The sequence below is a fragment of the Tympanuchus pallidicinctus genome, unplaced genomic scaffold, assembly GCF_026119805.1.
Source record: "Tympanuchus pallidicinctus isolate F22 unplaced genomic scaffold, pur_lepc_1.0 scaffold7, whole genome shotgun sequence".
NCBI lineage: Eukaryota > Metazoa > Chordata > Aves > Galliformes > Phasianidae > Tympanuchus > Tympanuchus pallidicinctus.
In genome coordinates this window covers 19,691,330-19,703,883 of record NW_026294791.1, presented here as the reverse complement: position 1 = coordinate 19,703,883, position 12,554 = coordinate 19,691,330, and the positions used below count along the sequence as shown (strand labels likewise).

Below are 12,554 nucleotides of genomic sequence, written 5' to 3'. Positions count from 1 at the left end.
ATTAATAGAAATGTACAGCCAAATTACTGCATCAAATTACTCAACCATGCTAGAGACTTTATTGAGTGAGAGTTTGTCAGCTATGTGATTGTGTATGGCTTATTTGCTGCATGCTAACTATTAAAACCTCAAAAACTGGTTGCAAGTGCAGAACAATTTTGATACGTTTTTCTCGTAAAATGTCCCATCTAATCTTTTTTTCCTCCTGTGTGGGAAAAAAAGAACCAGAGTAATCAGAACAAATGTCTCATACCTACAAATTACATAAAATGCTGCAGTGCTGGTCAATACTGCTTTTTCTAGAAAGTTCTCATACAGAGTTTTTTAATGCTTGTTTAAAAAAAAAAAAAAAAGCCCCTCAAACTATTGTGTAATATCTCTTGTCAATGAATTTCATGCAAGCAGCTCTTTAATAAAAGAAATTGAATGCTAAAATTGTCCTCCTCTAATTTGAGTGTAAATACCTCAGCTGTATTACTTGGGCTTTAGAACTACTCACCTGGCTAATTATCGGGTTTAATGTCTTATGTGGCAACTGCTTTTTTCATCATTGCTGTAATAAGTTTCATTCTTTTTTCTTTCATTATAAGATGAAAGAATAAATAGTGGAAAGATGTCAGTTACTATTATACATCTCATGTGGACATGGAGCATTTATTTCCATCCACCAAATATTACTTTGTGCTAAGTTTGTTAATGTTTGTTAATCACAGTAGAGCATGGAGCCAGTTCTATGAGGTCGTCCTCACGATGGCATTTGAAATCTTTTCCTTCAAAAGGAATTACATTTTCACACTGACTTAATGTCTGAATCCATTAATATAATATAGAATGCCAAATATTATACTGATTTGTCCTGAATAACGTCCAGTTCGCTAATTTGTTTTTTTTTTCTCATTGTGCTTTGTAGCCTACTCCAAAAATGGCCATCAGCAAACTAGATAGGTACATGTTGTGCAGAAATGCACTTAAAAATGAAACCAAAGAAGAATTGAAGGTGGAAGGAGTGCGTGGAGTTTGTCTACTTCAGTATTCTGCCCAGAGTCAGGCTTACGTAGCTCAGGGCTTCTACTTGAGTTTAGTACTGTTGGATTTCAAAATGCATGGGATAAATATTGCAAAACCTCATGCAACGATGTTGTAATGTGTCTTTTAATTAGTCTTTACTCAACATCTCTTTTTGACAGACTAAAACATGCATAAAAACATCTTGCAGGCAGACTGGCCTTTTCTAATGCACCTTGTTAAAATGTCATCCTCAGAAGTGATACGATTGCAGTGTGTGCTTTGACGTTTTCACTGAAATCACAGTATTAACATCATGCCTGAAATGTAAGAGAGAAACCCATGATGAATTTTGTAATTCTGGTGAATTAATGAATCTGAAATATTTTTTTTCAGTCCTGTATTCAAATAGAGGAGATATTCATAAACGAAAGGTCTGTAACCCTTAAAAGCAGGATTTTTTTAAATTTTTTTTTTAATTTTTATTTTGTCTGCTCTGTATTAAGTTCTTAGGCAGCTAAGGAACTTGCACAGTGGCTCGCTCAGGTATAGCTAGCACATTTCTGAAAAATTGTTTCAATTAGACATCAATTCACGCTGTTCAACTCAAGGGAAATGGAACACATCATCTGATTGAAGAAATATTCTTGAGATTCATTCATTCTCAAGTCTGATAGGTGTGCGTATGTAACATTTTAGATTAAGCAAGCTACATAAATTGTAGATAGCTCATTGGTTTTCTACATTTTATAGAATACTGGTACGTGACACAGGCTAGGTGAAAATTGTTCTCTTACCTATTTCCAAATTTGCACTCTGTGACTAATGACATTGGTCAGATTCAGCTTAAATAGATCTGTTCCCTGAGATAGAGTATTAATAATGCATATGCATTAAGACTCCTTCTGAGAGAATATTTGAGCTCTGACATATTGAACACTGACATATTAAATTAAAGCTTTCTTATCAGAGCACTTTAAAAGCCTTAGATATCTGCTGCATTTTTCAAATAGCCTCGAAAGGTGTTTCACTTACACCAACTTCACATAGTAGGTTACCAAAGCAATAAACAAACGTCTGCCAGGGCTTCTCCATCACTATGAATAATTCAGTACTGCACAAATGAATACCAAGTTCATGGCTGCCTGTGCTTTGCTAAGACTCCAGTTGTTTGTGATCAAATGTCTTTCAGGGTTACAGGCAACCATTCACTGTATAGCTGTGTGATTCCTTTAGATTATTCCAGGCACAGCAAAAACAGTGTGAAGAATTTGTAGGTGGTTAAGAGCACAGTGAAAGAATAGCACAGAATGTGAAAGCAAAACAGTTTTTGAAAACAGCGTGTAAACAATTATAAATAAGTCCATTTAGATACTGTATTTTCCAGTTCACAAGCATGAAAGATGTTCCTGTCTTGCACTTTCACAATTTATAATGTGTGAGGAGCACTACTGGGAAAATTAGTAAGCATTTCTTAAAATTGTATCAGCATGAAGTAAGATGTTAGTGATAAAATATCTCACAAATTAAGTAATACCACCTAAAGAGATTTTTGTACGATGTCCTAATTATTTTTATAGATTATAAACATATAATGTTGGTTATATGTTAGTCCTTGATACTTTCACCATGTGTTCAGATGTCCTTGTTCCTCCCTGCAAAAACTCCCCTTTACCTTTTTGTCTGTCTTTGCAGATTTAGGTGTTTGCCCAGCAATTTGCAGCTTTATGTTCCTATCCAGTTCACACTTGTACAATTTCTACTTCTAAACAAAGACACTTATCATAGGTTCATATTTAACTGAATATGAAACATTTAATGTTTATCATGGTAAGCAATTAATACTTAAAAATCCAACTTAAAGCTCTTATTTACAGGATTCAGCCAGGTAATGTTTAAGGCATATAGGGTACTGGTAGTATTAATTTACAAATATTGAAGTGTGAATGATCTTTGTTCTTAATAGGTAACATTGTTTATGGGTGTTATACAGAAACATTATCTCAAAGCAGTCCATCTCTCATCCTTTTCAGAGAAGTGAATTGAAAGTAAGACAAAGGAGAGACATTATCTTGTTTGAAACAATGCATTACATTTCCAAAAAGTTAAAACAGTAAATTGCTTGATCTCAAAAAAAGCCACTCATCGTATGATCAAATAAGTGAATTTCCTAGGAAAGTCTTAGAAGTTGTTTGTTCTTGATCAAACAGACAATTTACTTTGACATGGTTAATAATATAACGTGTATTCTTGATGGTGACTCTTTGATGTGGCAAACCAGAATATTTGAGTATTAACATATGGAGGACTGATTGATTGATTAATTCAGTAAATAGCATCTTCAAAGATGGTTCTGAAATGTAACAGCCTAACTGGATCAGAGACAATGAATTAACTGTAAGTAATCAGTGTTGCTTTTTGAGAAAAGAAAGTGGAAAGGAAGCTGAAAATATTTAACAATATGTATTTCACATACCTTGTAAAATACATTGGCCATGCCTAGTGAGAACACCCTTTAAGAACAATGTTTTCTCTTAATCTTTTACAGTAAATCATAAGAATCATAAATTTGTAAAGATACTGAAATAATTATTTATTTGTATTTTATGGCCTTCACTTTAACTTTATTTTGTTACACAGCTGCCTTAACGTGGGATAGAACCTTTGTATGAAGTGATCATCTGAAATGGTGAAACTTCAACATGAGGGGAAAAAAAAAGTGGTTTGTGGGCAATGTGATTCTTACGGAAGTCTACTGTGCATCAAAGCAGGGAGTGAGGTCAGACATGTTTGGGGACAAACTTTACGTGAAATTCTTTATTGAAGGTGTGGCTGGAAGCTTTTTTTCTTGTTCGATTGTGACATATATAGTTTTTTATTTCATAAGTAATATCATGGACAGCAGAAATACTAGCAGAAATGCAGAGATGTTAGCTACATTTTATTGGTTAGTACCTAGTTAACACAGCAAAGTTCTAAGGTGCTTAAAATTTTGGAATTTGGTCACCTGGGCATCTAAGTGGGAAATTAAATTTAGAATTGTCATTTTGTCGTTAACTGCCAGCAGAAATTATTGACTTAAAATACTTAGGGAAGATTTATGTTTGGTGATTCTGCGGTGATCTCAACCAATAGTATGGTAAGAAAAAATGAAAGTTTCTAGTATCTGTAGATATTAATCTGTGCCTTTTTCTTTATTGTTATGTTGGATGAATATAGCATCAGATTTCATGTCACATACATGGTAAAATTTTCTTTAGCAGTTTGTGCTCACAGTGTCCGTAATTCTGAATAGTTCTGTATGGAGTATTTAAAATTCTTATAAGCTTAACATGGAGTGCAGAATAATAACAGCACTAAAATGCAAATGTCTAACTCAGGGTTAGATGTTGAGGAGAGTTCAAGGTATAGAGATTTATCTGAACTTCCTGTAGTATTTCTTCTTTTAAAACTTAAAAATACAGAGTTTTTATGTGATACTTCATGCAGTTGCATTTTGTTATCATTATTCAAAGGTGGGTTTTAATTAAATGGAATGGCTACTCATTTTTAAATATAATAATGCTTTTCAAATTCCAGTCTATTTTGTGAAGATCTGTATACAACAAATCCTCCCTGATTTCTCCTGATGTGATTGCATTTCTTCAAATAATTGATATGACAACAGTAACTTCAAAACCTGACCTACGTTTCTCCTTAAAACATATATACAAAACCAACCCAACACTCTTCCCTATCCCCCCTCCTTGCATGCACAAGATGTGTTGTATTTTCTGGGGAAGACTGAATATTGTTAACCCCAGAACCTGCGACTTTGCAGGTCAGCCTGCTCCCAGCCCTAGAGCACTCATAGCTATGTACCTGCAACTTTTCAGGTTGCACAAACATGCAGGAGGAGATGATTCCTCTTCTATCTAAGTTGACAATCCTACTGAGTTATGGCCATCTGGAAGATTGTATCTAAACTTCAGTGATATCTGTAAGGTTTACTGTTTGTTTCCTGGGAATAATGGCTCAATTCACTCAGTGTTTACGATACCTTTGATTTCTCTGCATTTGTGTAACAGAAGAAATGATCTACTCAACAGTGTCTAAATCAGCACCTACTGTTGTTGATACCTGACCTTGTTTTTCTGCTAATTCACTTTTGAAAGGAGGTCACTGTGCATTGGTTTGCATAGGGTCCCTTTTGCATTAGTCTGAATATGATATATTTTTTTCTCACTTTTTTTTTTTATATGTGCTGTGATTCCTACAGTGAAGCATAAATATTCCTCATGTGGTGGAAAAGTGATTTGGAAAAATCTGAGGAATATCAAATATCTCTCATTAAGTTTTTCCTCTAATACATTATTTTCTTTCCAAATGAGATAGATGCATTTAGATTAAAATTACTTAGAGACTGGGAGGGAGAAGTTGAGTTGTTAATTAAGTACTCAAGAAAAGCAATTTTTCAATATTAATTGAAATGTTTTTAATGGGTATAATCAACACCTCAGTGGGCTTGACCCAGAGAGGGAGCGGGGGGGATCTGTGCAGGTCCTAATTGCTGAAGTCTACTGGGTACCTCTACCTAGTACTGAGAAGCTCCGAAGCTCCCAGGGAAGTAATTAAAAGAAATGGCCCTCAAAATGCAATGGGAGAAATGGAAGAGCAAGTTACTAGAGAACAGCAGTGGACCTTGCAGGGAGACTTTTTAAACTACAGTTTCTAACTGTAGTGTTAAGACTACCTGTAAATTCTAACTAGATTTACAATAAAAGAGGAGATTCTTTTCTTTATGCCTAGTGTTCCTAGGCCTCTTCCTTTAATTCTCTGCCCCTGCAAAATATGAAATCACAATATGAAACCTTCTGCTGTGTCTGCAGCTGGTGAGGCTGCTTCTGTTTGTCATAATGCTGTGTGAAGAGCTTGATACCCGTAACCGAGAGGCCAAAGACTCAAAATGCTCCAATGCTATAGTTGCTTGTATTCTTAATGCTTTGTGATACCATCTTTTCTCTTTTGTGTGCTTTTTTTTTCTTTCAGTAGTGCTCATGTTATTTGCATTGCATTAATTTCTTACCTAGAATTTAAAATTACTGTAAGAATTAATCTAATCAACATAATATTCCTTTTCTATATTTCTGTTTGCTTGTTGGCAGGCAGCAGTCTTTCAGTAGTATGTCTATTTGAAATAAATTTCAGACAACAGCTCTTTAAGTCAGTAAGGCTAAAACTAAAATATATGAAGGGCAAATCTTCTAGGGATCTCCAGAAGAAGTACAACATCCAAGGGAAGATGCAATCAGTGTTAGAATTTGTGAAGTAAGGATTCTTCGTTGTTTCTCTTGACAAATATTGCTTTTCTGGAAATGAAGACTGCAATGTCCATATGCCTGTTTTACACATGGGGAAGATGTGAAGAGCTACAGTAAACAATTCTAACTTTTTCTTTATTTGATTTCTTGGGACATAAATCAATATCAATTGCATATTTAATAATTTCATGCTTCATTTTGGAGAGAGAAGAATTTTCAAGCTGAGATTTTAGTATTTTTCTTGATGTATTTTATTTTATAAGACAACTGGGTAGAGAAAGTTAAATTGATGTTAAAAGAAACATATTTGTGCCTAGCCCCCTGAAGAAATTACAATTTGTTTATTTAGCCTGACCTCCTGTTGTGAAAGTTATTTTTTTATAGATCTTGCTGAAAATAAACAAACTTAAGAATGCTGATAAAAATCAGAGTTGCTACATGGTAGCCAAATGCTTGTTACATACTATTGGTATTCGGGTATTGTGATCTTCATGTTTCCCTAGCAGACTATGGTTTTGATCAAACAGGGAAATGACAGCAACGCATCCCATATAACTTGTTTGGTATTCAATTTGTACTCTTTCCTTTGTGGAGTTCATCTTGGAAACTCATTAGACCCAAGATGGTCAAAACAGAGTTTTTAAAGTGAACCATAAAGCTTATGTAATTAGATATTTCAAGATTGCCAAGGTTCATTGCTTTATTTGAACTTCACTGTTAGTGTTTTGTTTGCCACATGTTTATGTCCTGAAGTTTAGGATTTACTTTAAGTTTTTGAGCTACTATTACAATTGCCATAAGAAAGTAATAAAAATATAATGTAAACTGCTGCATTTTATTCACAAGCTCAATATGTTGGTGTTTTGAGATAAGATAGCAAAGAGAATTTATTCCTTTGCCTGTGGGCATTAAAGAGGCATGTAGATGTCTGTCGGTCTCACAAGATAGCTTTGGACTGTCTGTAACTTTAGAGTGGCCAGTCATGCAGTTAAGCTCGGTGAATTATTCCTGGAATTAGTTCTGGTTGAAAAAGTTTGAGGGAAACTGTGAGTGGCTGAAGACAGGGTGGCCTATGCATCAATTTAGTTTTCTGACAGGTAAGTTGATAGAAATAAGAAGCACGGCAAATTTCAAGGGGTATTTTCAAAAGAGGAATATTTCAAAGGCAAAAATGGTGTGCTTGGAATTCCGTGATTTGAAAGCAGGTGTGTGAGATATTTGGTTAATTCTTTCTTCCACCAGGCTTTGCAGACTTTTCAGACAAAAGATGTGTTCTGGGATGCAGGGCTGACTGAAGCAGATGGTCATTCTGTTCCTTGAATGGTCGTTCTGATGGCTTTTGAAAGGATGAGAACGGAATGTCCAAATGATGAAGGAGACTAGCAAGACAAGCATGTGGGTTGGTGGTGTAGCAGTGAATTGGTCCCAGTGGGACTAATATTCTTCAAATAACTTGGAAAGAGAAAGCTTTACTCAAAAGGCTCAGGGGCAGCCCAAGGATTTTGCTCTAGTGGCTGGAGCAAATCGGGTAATGGAGATCCACGTTGTGTGGGAGAGGGCGCTTATGGTTGTCCCTTACAAAAATTCTATTGCTGAATTGAGGAGAGAATTGGAAGAATTTTCTTAATTACAGATTCACTGTTTTGTATTCTGACATTTTGTCCCTGCTAGAACGTAGGAGTTAAAACAGCCTGGGGAAAAAGTAGAAGACAAAAAGGGAAACTACTTTTGACTCCCCACACACTGCTTGTAAGAAAGAGAGACAGTTTTTCAAGGAAATGATGAACATGTTCTCTGTCATTATTTACCATAGATAAAGTATTCCTGATTTAGGAATAATTTCCTGCTCCAACCACTTAGCAGTGTTGCTGGAAATCAGAAGGTGGATAAAATCTTTCGTTTGTGATGAGCCTGTGGCACCTGATGATGTGAGCTGTGGAGGAAGGGCTGAGCAAACTGTGAGATATCTGGAATGGAGACTGTCCCACTCTGCCTGATGGAAATGGAACCCAATTTAAGTCCTAAATTAGATTTTCCTAATGCTAGTCACAGAAATTGTTTTAAGCATATGTTTAAATTTTTATAACAGTTGTGCGTGGGTTCCTATTTTTTTTTTCTGGCAAGAAATGCTCCTTCTAAAGAAGACAGTATTCTTAGTATTGAACTTAATATCAGCTTACTATCAATTTTCTTCTCTGTTTTGGAATATCCCTACCTGTTGGGAAGTAAAAAGGAAAAATAGATTGAAAAATGAGATACATTTTTGAACTGTGTTGTCATAGTAGCTATGATCTATGTTCTCAGAGTGTCAGTGAAGGGCTTTCAGTGCTGTAACTACAAGTGCTCCTGTATGGTTGGAGGTGACAGAAAAGATGTGTGCTGTGCAGTGACTACTGTTTTTCTTCTGAAGTTACCAGCTTTGTTTATTATGTTTAAAAATTCCGAAAATAGTATATACTGTTAGTATATACTATAGTATATAACAGTATATACTAAGTAGTAGTATATACTGTTCACTGTGAAAGGTTTATGGCGAAAAAAATTCTCATGATCTTTGTGGAATTAGGGCATAGGCAGATGAATTCTTCTTACTCTTTAGTCTGAAATTTTTGTTATCACAGAGCAAGTTTTAGATGCCAAATTTTTTTATGTATTATTTTTTTTTAATTACTGGAAAGTAAAATATGGAAGTGTCAAACTCCCAGATTCTTTAAGTTTCAGACTTCATGTTCATAGATTTGTAACTTGATATATACCGTTACAGTGTATGATGTTATATCATCTCAGACTTGTCTGACACGGCGTGTAGTGTGTGACTACAGAACTGGATTTGCCATAATGCAGTCTGATCAGATGGTAGAATATGAAACTGTCCACAGTTAGCCCTGAAATAATTTTTTTTTTTATGTAAAGCTTTCCTTATTCCACCTCCACATTTACATTGGACAATACACTTATGTTTTCTATTGCAGTGTTATCTTTCCAATTGCCATTAGTTAATTCTCTATGTGGAGATTGTTACTCTGCCTTGAGAATGAACACTATATTTTTGATTTTTGCACTGTTCTTTCCCAGGATGCTGACAACTGGTAACTTTGCTTTTATGTATGTGAAAGTTTTTTTTTTTTTTTTTTTTTTTTTTTGAGGAGTGAGGAAAAGCATTCTTGTTTAAGATAAATTAACCAATAATATATCCAAACAGTAATATTTTTATTAAATTACCTCTTTATAAGCAGAATCCTTGTAGATGCTGCATTTTTTGTTTGAAATGCAGCAGACTCAGAATTTGAGAACATATTTTCCTGATGCATGTCCATTTCTGTTTTACCTCAGTTTAAAGCCAGGTAGTGCGAATGATTACTAAAATAGAAAGGAAGGCATGGGAAACAGGAATGTTGCTCTTAGTGAATGTAATGGCAGGGATCATTTTGAAGCAAGTATTTGAAACTATTTTTTAAGTGCACAAGAAGAGAGATTGGGTATAAGTGTTCTTTTTTTGATTCCTGCTGTTTCCTGCATAGGATCTTCTACAATATGCTGAGGCTGCAGTCCCTTCCAGACTCAGTAATGTGCGTGTGATGTAAGCTTTTGTTGTTTGAGTTCTGAGTAATATGGCACTGAGGGGGATGGGTGAAGGGAGAGAAAATAGTGTGTTTTGGGTGGTGGAAGATTCAGAAGATCTTTGTGCTATTTTGGCTTTAGCAAGCAAAAAAATGCATGAGATGTGAATAGGAAAGGTTTGTAAGTGGTGAAGAAAGAGCATCTGTTTAGATGGAGAATTTATTTTAGCTATCTGTGGAGTAGAATCACTCAACTGAAACATGGTGGAGTTTATATGACTTAGAAATTTGGTCTTTATTGTATGTTTTTGCAATATTTAAGATCTGAGAAGTATTTGGAATCAATGTAAGTCCTTCTATAGTTAATAACAGACAAGAGAAAGCTGATGTAGGGATTTCAACTCCATAATCCTTCTGATTTATTTAGGACATTATAATTTGATAGCTAAGTCTACAAGTGGAATAAAACAAGTTAGTTTGTGGGCAGAAGGTGAAAAGTCTTGTGGCAGCTCTTCTGTGAGTGGCTGCCACAAGCTTTGTTGTTTGCTGTTTTACGGCTGTGCTTTTTTCTCATTCAATGAATTTTTCTGTGAAGCATTGCAAAATAAAACTGTCTGCCTTTATAAAATACAAGGAAACTCCATTACAAATAGAAGAACTCTGTGTATCACCTTTGTCAGTAGGAGTTATATTTTCAATAGTTTGCATGTACTTCAATCTTTGAGGAAGCTAGTCTGAGAGAAGAAGAATAGAATTTTTAAGTACTGAATTTTAAGTCTGAATTAACCATAAGCTGCATGTATAGGATAGGATTGTCCTTTTTTTTTTCCTTTTTTAAGATTTACTTCTTCCAGTGTAATGGATGCACCTTTTTCTTTGGTTATACTTTAAAAATGGTGGATTAATTTGATATCTTGACACCTATATCTTTATTCTCTCAATGAGTAATATCCATGCTTTTTTAGTAGATGGCGTTGTATTGACATCTTGCATAGAAAAAGGAGACTCCAGTGAGCTAGTTAAAATAGTACTGATTGAAAGGCTATTCTCAAACATAAAGGAAAAATCCCCTTTTCTTTTTGAATACACTTTTCTTTTCAGCACATACATTTTCAGCAGGCATATTAGAAGGCTGACCTTTCTGACACTAGGTACTTAGATTCTCTGAATGTGTTTTTCATAAGTCTTTTCATTCAATCCTGGAGAGATTGATGCTTGTATATTTACTCATATTTGTTTCATTACATTTTTTGGCTGGTCTGTGTTTTAGTCCAGTGGTTATTTATTATACGTAAAAATGAAAATTATCTATTAAGCATCTTCGACTTAAATGCCTGAATTCATAATTGTATGTCAGAAAAGCTTCTGGTCTTTCTTTTGAGTATTCCACTCTTATCCTTTTTTTTTTAAAATAATATTTTAATTCATGTGCATCATGAATTCCTTTGTTTTTAGAAGTAGTACCAGAAATCTATACTGTCCTAAACATTCCAAGATAAATAATCTTTAAAGTATGTTTAATGCATGCTACTTACATTCTTGTTGTCTACTTTAGTCTAAATTAATGTTATCTGGAGTTCTATTATGCATTCTAATATTTCATTGGTTCTGTTTTAGGTAGTCGTATTTTCTTAGCTTGAGAATGTTACTGAATTAAAGAAAGATGAAAAATCAGATATCAGTTATACTGCTGCCTTCTTGTGGCCTAATTGTCCCAAGTTTTCTGGTTACATTTTTCTCACCTATTGGTTTTGAAGCTGTGAGCTACACTTCTTTGAAGATCCATGTATCCGTGTAACAGAATATTTGAGAAGGAAGAAATGAGTGTTTTTTCATAAAATGTCTCTATCTGAAGAGGAATAAAAAGCAGAAGACAGTTTTGATATGTAATAATTATTGTCTAGTTATTGTGGGAGTTAAAATGATTTGTGGGAGATATTTTAAGGATCAAGTAAGCTTAATGTAATAATTCAGTCTTTATTTCAAAATGTGTGATAAATTCCATATTTCCTGTTCACTTCAGTGGAAATCATTGAAGTGTAAATAAAGCTAATTGTTCTTGGATTCAGATTTCTTGCTGTGAGTAGTGCTTCATGTTCTAAATTTTCATGGTTTAAACTGGATTTTAAAATACTTTTTATTTTAGGTCAAACATACGACCAGATTATGCAGACACAAGCTTTCATGAGTTCAAAATGCATACTTTCAGTCGTGTGACATCTTGCAAAGTCTGTCAAATGCTTCTTAGGTAAGATTTTTAAGGTATTTCTTTTTTTTTGTCTTTTTTCTTTTTCCCCTGTGGTGATATTTGACTCAAAGCATTACATGGAAACATATGGCTAGCTGGTTACGTATTAAAGACACTCAAGCCATAAAGTCCATCACACACAGTGTTAGTGAGATTTTGATAATTAATTTACAAAATATTAAAAGGAATGCTGTTGAAAGGCCAAGACATCAAGTGCTACCCCATTTTTCAGAAGGCGGCTTTGTTAAATCTTCCTGTGAGCATTGTTTTGCACAGGAATTGTATGCAGATGATGACCATTTTGTATAGTTTTGATGAACAGGGCTGGGCCACAAGTCCCACTGCTGTAGACCCCCAGTCTCAAAGACAGATGGAATGTTTTTTTTTTTTCAAAAAAGGCAGATGACAGTGCTCATAAATATTTGATATGGGGAGATTGCT

General features: G+C 34.5%; 1 protein-coding gene across 5 annotated transcripts in view; it reads left to right on the top strand.

Annotated features, from left to right (window-relative positions):
- Nucleotides 1-12,554, top strand: part of VAV3 (vav guanine nucleotide exchange factor 3) — a 181,495-nt gene that overhangs the window by 108,187 nt on the left and 60,754 nt on the right. For all 5 annotated transcript variants that reach the window (XM_052667005.1, XM_052667004.1, XM_052667006.1 and 2 more), the window contains one exon: nucleotides 12,012-12,113. In XM_052667005.1, coding sequence (XP_052522965.1) covers nucleotides 12,012-12,113 — 102 coding nt within the window. The remainder of the gene's footprint in view (nucleotides 1-12,011; nucleotides 12,114-12,554) is intronic.